At 36.8% G+C, this 16276-nt stretch overlaps 1 protein-coding gene across 1 annotated transcript in view; it reads right to left on the bottom strand.

Annotated features, from left to right (window-relative positions):
• The window catches only part of LOC106874284 (transmembrane protein 145), a 69681-nt gene that overhangs the window by 36140 nt on the left and 17265 nt on the right, over positions 1-16276 (bottom strand). Inside the window, exons 2-3 of the mRNA XM_014921958.2 lie at positions 4296-4385; positions 1542-1610 (exon numbers count right to left, since the gene is read on the bottom strand). Of these exons, the coding sequence (XP_014777444.1) occupies positions 1542-1610; positions 4296-4385 (159 nt within the window). The remainder of the gene's footprint in view (positions 1-1541; positions 1611-4295; positions 4386-16276) is intronic.

Raw genomic sequence — 16276 nt, 5'->3', positions numbered from 1 at the left:
AAAACGGGGATTAAATGAAAAAAATGATTTACGTGAATATCCTCACAAGAGTAATTGAAATAAATGGCGATTATGGAACCCCCCACGCACGCACGCATACACATTTTTATTTTCGTAAAAGTTTCCAAGTACCAATGAGGCTTTTTGGCGCATCTTCAATTTTCCAATTCATGAGAGGTGCCCAGTCATCATTCATCTGAGAGTCCATCTACAGAATGTCCTCAGATTTCTATACAGCATATATTGCTTTTTTCCTTCCAGTATATAAGCAGCAATTTCATTCCCGGGCAACACCGGGTTGCTCTGCTAGTAATTTATATAATACACACACACAAAGGTGGGCTGAAAAGTTCATAGGCTGATTACGAAGGAGTGATGCTAGAGCAGTGAAATCTGGCATGCATTACTTCAACCCTTCTTATCAACTGCATTGTTTCTTTCCAAGTAAACTGACATCTGACTGTTCAAAGAAGACTTCATAAGTAACGAGTAGTGACTTCTCTTGAAAATGGTCAAAATTTGGTATGGTGGTGCTATTATGTACCTTCAGAAAAAGGTCTTAGCCCCCAACAATATTCATGCCGACGAAGTTGCTACATTAAGGGATGATGCTTCAGCCTTTATCAACAATGCAAGAGTGGGCAGCTGAATTTAGGATGGGAAAGAAGAGTCTTTAAGATAACCCAAGGTCTGGATGTCCTGCAATTGCAACAGAGAGAAGGAGACAATCCATGCAGTGGAAACACCCAGCCTGACCTGCTACAAAGGCCATGATCGTTTTATCTGTGGGAAGGTGATGGCTTAAGTTTTTTGGGATGCAAAAGGCATTATACTTATTGACTATCCTCAAAAGGGCCATGCCATCAATGGCAGGTACGAAAGGCTATTAAAACCAAACAGCCAGGAAAACTGACAAAAGTGGTCGTTTCATGAGCACAATATACTCCAGCACACAAGTCCTTTGTTTCAATAGCTGCTGTGTGTGATTGTACCTTTGAACTTGTTGATCAGCCTCCCTTATTCTCCTGATTTAGCCCCATCTGACTATCATCTATTCCCCAAAATGAAAAAATACTTGGTTGGGAACCAGTATCACAGTGAAGATGACATCACATCTGCTGCTGATGATTCTTTTGACCAAGAGGACAAAAGCTTCTTCACTAATGTGATCCTTCTTTTCCTTTAAAAGATAGTAAGTTGTGTCTTAATAAAGTTTTGATTTATTCCTAGCAAGTTGAATTCCATGTAAAGGCTCCCTCATTGGTTTGTAATCATTGTAATTGTGACTTGTGGTTACTGTTGTTATCATTTCAGTCCCTACTTCTGTTGCTGTTGTTATTGGCTGCAGTTGCTGCTGTTGATGTTGTTACTGTTGCAGTTACAGATGTCATCACCATGTTTACTGCTGCTGTCACCATGGTTACTGGTGTCATCACCATAGTAACTATTGCTGCAGTTACTGCTGTTGTTGCTATGGTTATTGTTACTTTTGACATTACTATTGTTGCTGTAACTCATTAAAGAAGTAGAAGGTACCTTACCTTTTCACTGTCGTAAATCTCCTTCCATTGGTCATCAAAGTAGAAATACAGCTGCATACCCTGGTAACTCTGAAATAAGGGAAGAATAAGGGTGAATTACAGGGTCCACACAGTAGTAGTTGCTATACTGTACTAACAAAGTCATGACTCAAGAAACTTCCAAATAAAGGTGAGACTATCAGATCCATGTAATAAGAGTGGTTATGTACAGTGACTCCTACCTCACCCTTATACTCTAGTAACTCTGAAATAAGGAGTAAGATTTTGCAATTCTTCACATTAGTTATCCTATCCACTTCACCCTACCAACAAAAAAAAAGAAGACTAACCTGACTTTATACAGTTTAAAAGTCAAAAGTGAAATAAAATGGTCTACGGTGAAGAAGACAAAATTTCGACTTATCTAACAAAGCCTATGACTTTTTGACAAAGGAAACTGCTTCAAATGTTAAACTTTTCTTCTTCCCCATAGTAAGCCAATTTATTCCAATTTTGAATTCATTAATGGCTGGCACATACTATCAATAACTTTCATGGATCCTATTGTTAGCTTTATAAACAGTCTATATGTATACATAAGAATGTCAATCTTCTTCATGATCGAAAATAATTTAGAGAAAACATGGTCACTGACCAAAAGGGTTCAAAATTTTGATGGCTCTAAAAAATCCCTTGACCGCATTATTCATCCAGTCATGTCAGGCCACACTGTGAATGCTCTTTTCTTGACTCCACCTAGAGGATGTACTCCACCAATAGTTTCACCACTACCCAGTGGATTCTATCAGACAGATCATAGAATCATGTGGTTGCATGTTCCAATGATGGAGCTTCTAAGTGGTCACATGAGCCAAAGATGAGGCATTTATGTAGTTATTCAACTAGTTAGAAATACTAGCCAAATCTCCCTCAAATCACACCTTCCTATATATACAGGGTACAGTGAATAAATTGTCGTCTAATTTACTCAAAAATGAAAATAACACTGACATCTCATTTTAACAGATATATTTACCAAAATTACATTAAAATATTTTGAAATACTAAATTCAATAAAATTGCCATTGGCTTCAACCACAGTCTCCAGACGACTTCAGAATCTCCTGAAACTCTTCTGGATGATTTCCTTGTTTAAGTTGGTGAATACTGCCATAATCCTTGCCTTCAGTTCATCTTTGGTGTTGCAAGGAGTTTTGTTGGTCTCTCACTCAACTGCACCCCACACACAGCAATCACGGAGGTTACAGTCTGGGGAGTTAGGTGGCCAGATGCTAGGGGTGATGAGGTCACAGAAATTGTTTGACAGCCATGACTGGGTTCTCCTGCTTGTGTGGCATGTTGCAGAGTCCTGTTACCAGACATAGGGTCATCTAGCAGCCACCTTCTTGACCCAAGGCAGCACTACCACCTCCAAGCACTTGATGTAGACCTCTGTGTTGAGTCTGAGGCCATGTGTGAAGATGAATGGAGGCATAATATCGCCATTACTAGTGAACAATCCAAACACCATGATGTTGACTGGATGTTTGATTTTGATACTCTCGGTACATGTCCTCAGATTGACACCCAAACACTCTGAAATGTTCATATTGGAGCTTCTGATGCAAACGCCAAGCAGTACAGCATGTCGTTTCCAAATTTCTGGCAGAGTGAATTGCATCATGGTGCTGTTTTTCTCACTAACGTTGCTCAACTGACTACTATATTGTGTAGTCAACAAAATCAAAAACAAACAATGTACATGCGCAAAATTAAAAATATAAAATAGTGACAATTTACCCATCACATCCTAGTCTTGCTAGAAAAAGAATAGGCTGGGTAAAAGTTCAGTTACTCTGCTGGTAACAAGGGGCCTGTCACTCAGAGTGAAAGGAAGACTGCATGATGGTTGTGTGCAAACAGCTATACTGCATGGCATTGAAGTATGGGCTGAGACTGCTGAAGACATGCATAGGCTTGTAAGAAATGAAGCTAGCATGCTCTGCTGGATGTGTAATGTCAGCATGCATGCACGACAGAGTGTAAGCGTCCTGAGAGAAATGTTGGGCATAAGAAGCATAGGATGTGGCGTGCAAGAGAGATGACTGCGCTAGTATGGTCTTGTGTTGCATATGGATGTGGACAGCTGTGTGAAGAAGTGTCACACTCTAATGGTGGAAGGAACCTGTGGAAGCGGTAGACCCAGGAAGACATGGGACAAGGTTGTGAAGCACAATCTTTGAATGGTCAGCCTCACACACAGGCTTCTTTCAGTTTCCCTCTACCAAATCCATTCACAAGGCTTTGGTTAACCAGAGGCTATAGTAGAAGACACTTTCTCAAGATGCCATGCACTAGGACTGAACCCAAAACCGTGTGGTTGGGAAGCAAGTTTCTTACCACACAGCCACACCTGTGCCTACTATATTTGGAAAGGAGATGGAATGATCCCAGTTAAATTGCATTTGATCATAACTCTGCTTGATCAGAGCAGCCCTGAGATTAACCATTTGGTGGTGAATATCTAACAATAGATGTAAAAAAATATTTCAAAAATATAACGCAACACATCTTTATTTGCTTAATACAGCAGTAACAAGAAATAATCACAATAAAAGAATTAAATTACATACAATTGTCGATCACATACATTCAATAAATTGTCTTAGTGTCCAGTTAAAAGAGAAAAAGTTGGGTTGCAATCAAAATTAGCTAAGAATAAAACTGAACAGTACCAATAACATATTGAATTCAGTGCCAGAGAAAACTACTTACAGCAGGAAACTGGAAGGAATACTGTACTGAGCCAAGACGGTTCTGATCATCTCCGGACAAAAAGCAAAAGCGAGTCAGGAATTTCCAGTTCTGTAAAAGTAAAAATATCAAGATGGGTAATACATTTTATATACGTCTTACAAGTAGTTTCTCTCAAAGCTATTTTACATGCATTTCTCTCATGTTTCCCTGTCCTTCATTTTTAGTCAGTCTTATGCTGAGCCAGACAACAGTTCATCCACATCCACCATGTCTGTCACTGGGCTGCAAAGGTTTGCACTGGTTTCTTAGGACGGCGTGTGGAGTAAGCTACAGGCGCCTTGCTGTACCCAAGAAGACCTGTCCTCCACAGCAGAAGTGCCGACGCTCCTCCCACTGATGAAGAGAATTGGCTTGCAAGAGCCCAGTGCTGGTGCCACATTAAAAGCACCCAGCACACACTATAAAATGGTAGGCATTGGGAAGGGCACCCATCCACAGAAACCAAGCCAAATCAGACTGGAACCATGATGATAAAAAAGATTATATATATAATATATATTAGAGAGAGAGAGAGAGAAAGAGAGAGAGGTTGCTAACCCCTAAGCCCAAACCTACTGTTTTACACAGGATTGGGGTCAGCCAGCATCATCAAACAGAGACCAGTCAAGTGTGTGTGAGAGAAAAAATAGAAAGAAAGAAAGAAAGAGAAGTCAACCCCAATACTTGACAGATACTTGACTCTAGAATTATCGAAGACAAAATTGCCTTCAGCAGGATTTGAACTCAGAATGCAAAGAGATGGAACAAATACTACACTCCTAATCATTCTGCTGATCCACTTCTTGGGTAGGATAGTTTAGTTTGTTGAAGCAACTTATTCGTTTTTGTTTCTTTTGTTTACAGTTGGCTGAACATAGTTTGTACTCTTACTCAACTGTGGAGAGGGAGTCTCTACATGATCACTCAACCTGCTATAACAGCCACATCGTCTAGAAACTCTAACACTTTGTTTTGAATAAAGAGCAGTTGCTAATATAGAAAATAACAGGATGGTCAGGGTTGGATTACCTTTGATCATAAGTCTGCTTAATCAGAGTTAAACAACAACAATAATAACTAAGTAAGGAGAAAACTTGTCTTTTGTCAGTCAATGAAACTGGAGTTTACAGAGATATGTTTCTTGCTTAGTCAAACAGCACAATGTCTTTTTACCTAACGTAATATATTGAACAAAATAGTTAACTAAATCAACAACTGCTAATGAAGAGGAAGACAGCACTAATAATAACCTTTGTCATGAAAAGGAAGAGAGATAATGCTAAAATCCAAATAATTTATACATTTAATATAGACACGCAGCAGGGAGTAATGTTTGGTTAAAGTAACATCTCGACATGTTTTAGTCTTATAAGACCTCCTCAGCAAAATTTCTTTACCAATGTGAGAATAAAGATTTTCAATAACAAATATTCCCTGATAAGGGGAAAATTTTAAATAATGGGAGAGGGGGAGGCTTCAACTTTAGTCACGGTGCCATTCTGTTAAAAAACCCCAAGAAATATTTCATCCACTATTTATCAAAATGTTTACAAATTACATAAAAAAAAATTCTCCCCAAATGTGGTCAGCATATTTTGTTCTATTAACTATTTATTATAACCATCAATACAAATAACTATTATAGCTACTACTATTACTATTATAGACCAGCATCACAAGAAAATAGAGGAGCTTCAACATGGTTGTTCTGACTGACAGAAACAGTAGCCAAATCTCCCTCAAATCACATTTTAACATCTTAAAAAACAAAGAACATTTATCTCATAATACATTGTCTGAAAAGTAAAATAAAGAGAAAATGTTCTTATATGAAATATCTTTGATCATAAGATCTACTCAATCAGACCTCAAATTGAACAACAACAACAACAATTGAACAAATTGAACAACAACAACAACAATTGAACAAATTGAACAACAACAACAACAACAATTACAGCCTGCAATAACTACAGGAGTTGGACAAAATAATCGAAACGCCTTAAAATTTCAAACAAATTAATTTTGATATAGGATAGGACGACCTTTGGCAGTAATTACAGCTTGAGTTCTACAAGGTATGGACTTGTACAAAGTTGAAATTGTTTCCAAAGAAATTTTTGTCCATTCTTTAGCTAAAACAGTCTCCAGTTCTTGTAGTGATGATGGTGGAAGATATCGACTCCTTACTTGTTTTTCTAAAATGCACCATAAATGTTCAATAATATTGAAATCTAGGGACTGTGGTGGCCAGATAAGATGTTCAACTTCACTAGAATGTTCCTTGTGCCATTCAGTAACAACTTTATCTGTGTGAATTGGTGCATTATCATCCTGAAAGATTGCCTTTCCCTCCGGAAACAGTTCTGCAACCATAGGATGAATTTGATCAGGTAAAATGCCTAAATAGTCTTGACTATTAATTCTGCCATGAAGGGAAACCATTTGTGCAGCTCCCGGCAAACAGTTTTTGTGGAAACTGGGTTCTGAAGGTGGTCATTAAGCTCTGCAGTAATTTTGGGAGCTGTACTTTTGTGATCCTTTCTAATAATTTGCGTAAGAGTCTGACAGTCCATATCTGAAAGTTTTGGTTTTCTTCCAGAGTTTTGTTTTGATGAGGAGGTTTTTCCCTCTTTCTCAAAGGCTGTTATTATTTTCAAGACAGTACTTCATGATACACCGAACATTTTGGCTGTTTTCATTATGCTAGCGCCTGCCATACAAGCACCAACAATTTGACCTCTTTGAAAGTCAGACAGATCTGTCATTTAAATGCATTTTAATTACCTTTTTCTGATGATATCTGAAAAGAAACAGCAATTTTAACAAAACATATTAAGCAACACTAATAATAAATCAAAAAACATAAAAATAAACAAGCTTTTGATGGTTTTATAGATATTTCAAAATTATGATACTATGATGTTAAGTGTTTGCATTATTTTGTGCAACCCCTGTATGTCAATTCTATACTCATTATCTAAAACCAATAAGACAAAAATGGAAGGAGCTTTATGTTATTTCTTGGCTTGCTAGAAAAAGCAGTCAAATCTTTCTCTGATCACACTGTCTTTAAAAGGGAAGGATACAGGGACACCTTTGATAATGAACACAGTGTGAGATACATAATATCTAGCAAAATAAAAAATACAGGATGGTCATGGTTGGAATGCCTTTGATCAGGTCTGCCCAATCAAAGACGACTTAAAGCTAAAGAACAATGGTGCCTCTAAAAGGTGCTCAATCTACTAGAAATAGTTGCCAAATCTCTCTCTTAATTCACATCCTCCTTCCTTAAAAAAGGAAGGTCATAATGATTAATGTAGTTAAAGAAAATATAGAATGAATAGTTTTGCCCTAAGAAAACCCAAGAAAAAAACAGGATGGTCATAATTAGATGGGTTTTATCCTGCTGGATCAGAGCCGTGCTGAGACTATTAAATAACTATAGTCATCAATGCTAACTACTGTTACCACCAATAAAGGAGCCTTTATTGTTCAATCTAATAGAAATAACAGCCAAATTCCCTCACATAACACCCGACTAACTTAAAAAAAGAATGCATTAGGTCAAGGGTTCTCAACCAAACTTTGCCTAAGGACCCCTCTGATTCCTATTTTACTCTACTAGACCCCCATAGCTATTCGAGGTTTTAAAAAATCCGTTTATATTTTTATAACTAAATATTATAAGAAGTTTTTCTAGTAACAAAATCTTATGTGGACTCCTAAGGGTCATATGAAGTCTGGTTGAGAACCACAGTATTAGGTAATGTGGTGAAGGCAGGGTTGCCTTTAGAATCATAGAGCTCCTCGATCAGATTTGAACTGAGGTTAAACAGCATCAGCCCATAACTATTGGAACCACTAGAAACTGTGACTATATCAGGTGTGTTTGATCTGCGTTTAGATACTGAGTAACTTTATTAGAGTACAGGAATTGGGGAGTATAGTAGAGATGGCTTTGATGATAATGGTAATAGGTAGCACTATAGTGACTGACAACTATGAGAACTACAACAGTGTTTCTCATAGTGGAGAGGGGAACTATGAAGAGTGAAAAGGGACAGAAAAATTTACAATGGTTTTAAAGGGTTCAAGCTTGTATAACACCCAGCAATGAATGTGTGTGTGTATGTGTGTATATATCTATGTGGATACAAACTGTTTTGTCTTCTTATTAAAGTGCTGGAAGTGGCTTCAAAACTATCACTAATATTTATGAGAGAGGGAAAGACAGCGAGCTGGCAGAATCATTAGCACACTGGGCTAAATGCTTAGTGAAATTTCATCCATCTTTACATTCTGAGTTCAAATTCCACCGAGGTCAACTTTGCCTTTCATCCTTTCAGGTTTGATAAAATAAGTACCAGTTGAGCACTGGGGTTGATGTAATCAACTTACCCCCTCCCCCAAAATTTGAAATCAACATTTATGGGAGAGAAGCTAGCATTTGTCAGTTTGAAAACTATTGGACTATACTTTCAAGTATGTGAACTTATTAATGTGAATAGATTCTGATACGAAACACAACAAAATGTCTTTAGCAGATCGGAAAGAAGACAGGACAAGTTGTTTAATATTATCCTGTCCATTCAGCCAAACAAAACTTTGCATGCCATTATATCAAATTCTGTACACTTCTCAACTAAAATATCTCTCTCTCTCTCTCTCTCTCTCTCTCTCTCTCTCTCTCTCTCTGTGCGCACGCACGCACAGACACAAATGCATATTACACATACACATACAGAGGGTCAGGCACCCAAAATGAAACTTTTGTGTTGAGCTGTTTCAAAACCTGTAACTAGGGTGAAGATTACACAATACCTCTATCATCAACAGTTACAATCAATTGAATATGGATATGGAAAGCTGAACATGCACTCTTTTGCCTCATTCAAGTTGATAGATCCAAATAACTTTCAAATGGCAGTCTTCAGCACAGCAATGGTATTGCATTGAACCCGTCTTCAATGGCACCCCATGCTCCAAACTCAGATGGATTTATATCTGGGTAGCTAGAAGACTAGATTCCTCTGGAATCAAACATTAGAACTTTTACCTTTAAATAATACTGCAGACGCTTTTAACTATGTGCTGGTTTAAAATAACCTCATTCAGTAAACCATGACATCAAAAGCTAAAAGATGTTCAAATATGTAGTTGTATTGAGCTTGCAACATCTAACATCATTAATGAGACTAGATTATTGCTTCATATCACAACAAAAACTTTGGAAGCCTCAAAAGCAATAATCCTGTAGTTGTGGTGATTGATAATTTAGTAGACTATGAATTTTCCTTTTACCTAAAAAGATTCTTTTCTTCTCGTGTGCTTTATATAATTGAAAAGCTTGGACTCTCTCAGCTCTCAGAGCTTTAGAAATGGCTATGAGAATGCTTCAACATCTGCAAGTATATGACTTCAACCCTAAGTTGTTTTTCATGTTCTCCACCCCACCTACTGACCTCCTATTTACACCATAGTTTTTTTTTTTACAAGATTGGTAATGCTGACAGAAAGATACCATGGCAATCATTTTAGACCAACCTGATTGCAAAAAATAGCTTGAGACTTAGAACATCTGTAATCAAAAACTAAATCAAAGTATGGCAAGTTATTGCCTTAGAATACCCTTCAATGGTAATGATTTCCTAAGAGCCATGCTCTGTGTGGCTCATTTCAGCAATAACATTTCACTACAACGATTCCATAATTCTAGTACAATCTACCGCCAATCTTCAACTAATAACAAAACAAAGTTTATATCTTAAACCTATTTAACATGTAAGTTAAATAGGTTTAAAATTTTTAATTCATGAAACTTATGAAAATATGACATTTTAAAAAAACAGTCTCAATTTAACAGGCCAATTGTGTGTGTGTGTGTGTGTGTATGTGTGTGTGTGTGTGTGCGTGCGTGTGCGCACGTGCATGCGTGCATGTGTGTGTGTGTCTCTCTATTTCTCTCTGCTTTGAATATATTTATAGATAGACTTAAATCAAGAAAAAATCAAGATGTGATAGCATCGAACATTTTAAGGCTATTTCCCTGCTAAAGTAGAGCTTAGCTTTGTAGAGCTCAGGACAGTCTAATCATCTTGTTTCCATTTTGAGACTGTGTTTTATCGATCTGATGTCCTTCCTGATTCCATCCCTCTTAGCCATTTCTTATATAATACACAGAGATATAGCATTACTTATCAGCCTAAAACTGGGATATACACTTTAACAAGATATAACAAAACACTCACTTACATGTGTGCATGTGTCATAGTACAAATATTTTGTTTGTAGAGAGGTTCTTATGAAATATTGATTTAAATATATTTTTATGTAAACTTACAAACATTTCTGATTGTCTAAAAATATAGTTTCTTTATTCCACAGCCAATAATTTAAAAAGAAACTACGTCTGTTCATTATCAAGCATGTCTAGAACTCCTAACATTTAGAATTTAAACTTGAATTTTTAATGCAATCCTAAGTAAAACTTAGTAAGTAAAATTATCACTGGTTTCAGAATATATACACATACAGCCATCAAAGATACATCTTAACTCATACAAAACTGTAGCAAAGCTATTTTAAAGTATTCCATAAATATTTAACAATTTCAGAATTATGACAAATATCAACAGAAATGAAATGGAATTTGAAAATCAAGTAGTTACACACAAAACATATACAGTAAATACCTTATTATTCCAAGACTACATATAGTTTTGACAAGTTTTCTTGTCTCATCAATCAAACTAATTAAGAAAAGGAGATATACAGTCAGTTAGCCTTTCATATGTAGCAGGAGCTGGCTTTCAGTTTCCATATAACCTTTGGCTGACTAAAAGGCTAGTTTAAGGTCTCTAAAGTCACTCTAAGGTCACTTAATATAGTGATAAATTTATAAATCAATAAAGTCACAAAAAATCAAGAATGCTGTGTATAAAATTCATATATGCATGTGTGCATATATGCATGTGTGTATATATGTATGTGTGCATATCAAGAACCAATTTTGTGCAAAAATTAGGTAAATTTATTCACAAGTGTACCATATACAAGATTAACCCTTTAGCTTTTAAACTGGTCGCAACTGGTCAAAAGTTCTACTTGTAAAGCACAATGAAAGGTAGATCTGGTGAGATTGTTGAAATGTTAGAATGGAGGTATGTGGATGCATGTTGCACAGGAAGGGAACCCCAGCCAGACTTTTCATGAACAAGGAACAAAGGTATAAATCTTTTTGGATAAGCAATAGTGATAGTGTGTGTGGTGAGGAGCATAATATGGCAGAGAAATGGGTAGAAAAAGTAATCAAGGTAGTTGGAGTGTGCAGTAGGAAAGTTAAGCTTATATTAGTCTTGGAAAAAAAAATGGCAACATTTATCTACAAGAGATCCTTAATTGGGACTAGCAGATAAACAAAAGATAAGGACTGGTTTTACCTCAACAATGTACAAGAATGACCTTATATTCATGGCTAGTGACTTCAACATGTTAAGCAGCACTCTGATGGGTTCCATGGTGTACATGTAGGTTATGGCTTTGGTTTTAGAAATAAGGAGAGAAAGTTTTTGGAATTCTGTGATGCAAACGACCTAATCATCTGCAATACTATGAACTATCAATCTGGTGAGCACACAAGCCAGACTGATGACATTCTCACTAGAAAACAGGATAGACAGATGGTTGTAAATGCAAAATCCTTCCCGGACAAAGAACATACAACTCAACATAGGCTACTGGTTAGTCACCTCAGATTCAGAGCTTGAAAGACTCAGAGACACAAACCAATCTGGAAAAGGTAGCTATGGAAGCTTAAAGATACACTGACCACAGAGAAATGTAGAGAAGTATTAATTAAAGTATTTGACAAAGAGGAGGAGGAAACAGACATAAAAATACAGAGGACAATTGTTAGTTCCTGCAGGGCAACCTATTGAGGGTCACGCACTAAATCTGTGCAAAGTTCCAGCCAGAACAAGGGTGATATAATGGTGGAACAGTGAGGCAGAGAGAGCCATAAAAGCTGAGACAGACTTGGAAAGAGAGGAATAATAGGGATAGTAGGGAGTTATTTAGTTACTCTTCTAGGTTGCAAGAAGAGAAATTAGGCAACAGGTTTACTTAGCAAGAGGAGAAGCAGTAAGAAGTTTGCCAAAGTACTTTAGTGAGAGGACCAGAGGCATGAGGTGTTCTGAATTGCGAGGCTGTGTATCAGAGAAAATTGAGATGTTATGAGAGAAAAACACAAACAGATGGATAATGGCACACTTGGACTTTGTAATTCTGCAGAGTCATGGAAATGCTACTATGAAAGGATATCAAATGTTAAGGACACATGGGAGAAAGTGGGTTTTCCCAATGCTGACCCAGCAGAAGGTCCAGCTATTCTAGAAAGCAAGAGTACTATAGAGAAAGCAATTAGGAATATGAAAGCAGAGAAAGCCTATGTATGGACCACCAGGAGTAAGTGCTAAGATGCTTAACCCTATCACACTGTGTTCCTGGTATGGCAGGATTAACCTAAATGTAATCTCTACTGGATTTCCATTAAAGTGGTAATGAACAACACATAAAAAAATATAAAATACTAAAAATAGACAACTAATCACATGGCAGCATTGTAGTCAAGTGTGTTTATGACTCATTGTTAATAATGTCCCCCATAGCTATTGTTTACTTTTGTTTTTAATCAGGAAAAAAAAAAAAATTTAATTTTTGCAATGAAACCCAGCACTTTGCCTGATAAACAAGCAAGGCCTAGGCTCTTTACAGTGGAGAAAATTATTGATATTTATTGTTTTGACAAAGAGTTTACCCTTACACAGACAATGAGAGTGATTCAGACAATCAAACTAGAGAAAGTGATGAAAAATGTAGCAATTTGAGTGAAAAATACAGTAATAGAGATAGGGCTCTTAATGCTGTTCTTAGATTTTCTTTTTTTTTTTTCTGTCCATTAATTTGCCTGAAATTCAACAAATACAGTAATCAAGAGATAGGTCTATTATTGTAATTCTCCTGAATTTTTTAGTGAATCTGTTCATTAATTTGTCTGCAATCGTTACCCTTGAGCTGTGAATGCAACTATTTATTTTTTAGTTCAGGAACCCAGGTGGAGGGTAAAATTAGACACAGGCCCCAGGTCTGAGAAGGTTAAAATATCTTGCAGTGTAGGATACATTTTAGTTACTCACACAGTCAATCAGTTTTCTTAACTGCTCAGGAGAATTGTTAGAGGTAGTAGATAACTTCTGTTGACTAGGTGACCTAATTAGCAGTGGAGAGAGATGTTCTGAAAACATAGTTACTAAAATAAAAACAGGCTGAAGAAAATTCAGAGATCTCTGTTGGTAACAAAAAGTTTCTCTTTCACAGTAAAAGGCAGACTGTATGATGCTTATGTGCAAACAGCAATACTACATGGTAGAGAGGTGTGGGCCTTGAATGATAAGGATAAGCAAAGGCTAGAAAAAAAACCAGACTACCCTTGACCCATTGGGTCACCGGGAAATTCTGAGTTTCCCAACAATGGAATTTAATTTCATGGGTTTTTTCCTTTTCCAGGTTATTTCGCATGCTTTCAACGAATGTGACATCAAAATCATGTATAAACAGCTCCTTTCCCCAGAAAAAAAAAGATTTGGCTGCTATTGCCTGCATGCCCTGGTACCATGTAACAGGTATTTGGGTCTTTTATCGCAAATAGCTGTTACGTGGTAGCAGGGCACGATAGAAATAGCAGCCAAATCTTTGGCGGTGTGATACATTGAATTCACTAGAAAAAAACCCTATGTAAAAAAACTATTTCATACTGATGCTACAAACGGGTCTTTTATGAAATATTCTCACTTTAGAATATTTTTTAAATATGCCAAAAAAAATTTGGGAATGGTATTCACTTGAAAATAATTTAAAAAACATTAAAATTTTGTCTGTTAAAAGAAAGCTAAAATAGAATTTTTGAAATCACATTCACTTAAAAATATTCCTAAATGATTAAAATATTGTGTTTAACAAAACCGAAAATAGAAACATTTACTGTAAAAATAAAAAAATAATATTTTTTCATTGTCAACTTACTAATAGAAAGATAATGTTTCTTCCCTTTCAGGATGACGATTATTTTCAGAACATTTTCCCATTATGCACAGTTTTGGGTGTTTATACTCTGAAAACCTCTAATATCTCGAAAACCACTTTACCGATTTACACAAAACTTATTTCATTCCATTCATATTAACATTTCAGGGTAAACTTAATTCACAGTATTTTCCCATTATGTGCCAGTTTGGCTGAGTAACATTGCAAGCAAGCAAACAAGATTCAATCTGACTTCATAGATAAAGCTATGTCAGTGCACATAAACAACAAAGTACAATTATGTTAAAAGAAAAATTGGGCATAAGAGGAAGCAGATGCAGTGTGCAAAAGGAAAGACTATGCTGATATGGACATGTGATGCACATAATAAAGAAGTGGTAACCATTTAATGTGGATGGAGCTTGGAGACGTGACAAAGTTGTGAAAGCTGACTTAGGTCTTTGAATTTTATGGAGATGACAAAGGACCAGGATAACTAGTGCTATGCAGTACTCAAGAAGACCAACCCATTTCAGTGTATATACATGACTGGCACCTTGGCCAATTTGCTCATCAAGCCTTCCCCAGCCTCTCGTCTTTCTACCACTGATCTAATCACTTGCCTATCAGGGCAGAACTACACATTTCATTTTCATTTTTTTTCTGTGAAACCAGTTATCTTTCTCACTACCGAGAACCACTTCACCTAGTATTCATCTTTCATTCTTAAATTATGTCCTTCTCTTTATATTGATCACCCATCTATACTACCAAATTCTTTCCCACTCCCCTAAACCACTTCTCGTTGACTAGACTCTTACCATACGTTCTCTCACTCTTCCCATGCACATCAGTCTCTCTCCACACCCCTGTAATCTATCCACCTTTCTATACTGCCTGTTACTACCTGCTCTCCCATACCTTCTTTCTAACTCATATTCATTATACAAAGGTCGGCCGAAAAGTTCATAGACTGACCAAGATACTCTCATGGAATGTGACCAGATGAGGTTTATTTTTCAACATAGTCCCCCCTTGCACTCCACACACTTCTTTGTTGCAGTGCTTGGATCACATAAGTGAAGAAGCTTCCATCCTGTTGGTCAAAAAAGTCATTAATAGCAGATATGATGCCATCATCATTGTGATACTGGTTCTCAGCCAAGTATTTTTTCCTGTTAGGGGACTGATGATAGTTAGATGGGGGCCAAATCAGAAGAATAGGGAGGGTGACCAACCAGTTTAAAGTCAGTCATTCATAGCAGCCATTGAAACCAAGGACTTGTGTGCTAGAACATTGTCCTGATGAAACAAAGATTTCTTTTGTGTAGTTTTCTTGGGAATTTGGTCTTGATAGCCTTTAATAACTGCCCCCGCAAGTTGGCATAGTACTCTCCATTAATGGCGGAGTCCTTTTGAAGATAGTAAATAAACACAATGCCTTTTTCATCCCCAACAACTTAGGCCATCGCATTCCCTGCAAACGAAACAATCTTGGCTTGGCAGATGAAACGACCATGGCAGGTGAGGATGGGTGTTTATATAGCATGGATTATCTCTTTGTCTCTGGCTTAAAGTGATGAACCCAACACTCATCCTGGCTTAGGAAACGTTCAAAGAAACCAGCTGGATCTGCCTCAAACAATATCAGATTTTGCTGTAATATGATCAGTCTGGTGTACTTTTGAGCAGGTGTCAGAAGGTGTGGCACTCACCAAGCAGAAACCTTTGTTATGCCAAGTTCATTGATGAGAATATTCTCAACTTTCTCACAAGATATGCTAACAGCATCGGCTATTTGAGTTATAGTCAACTGCCAGTCATTCATCAGTATGTATAAGTGTATATATATATATATATATATATATATATAT

The sequence above is a fragment of the Octopus bimaculoides genome, chromosome 20, assembly GCF_001194135.2.
Source record: "Octopus bimaculoides isolate UCB-OBI-ISO-001 chromosome 20, ASM119413v2, whole genome shotgun sequence".
NCBI lineage: Eukaryota > Metazoa > Mollusca > Cephalopoda > Octopoda > Octopodidae > Octopus > Octopus bimaculoides.
The sequence above is the reverse complement of the archived record's forward strand: the minus strand, read 5'-3'. Positions and strand labels throughout refer to the sequence as shown.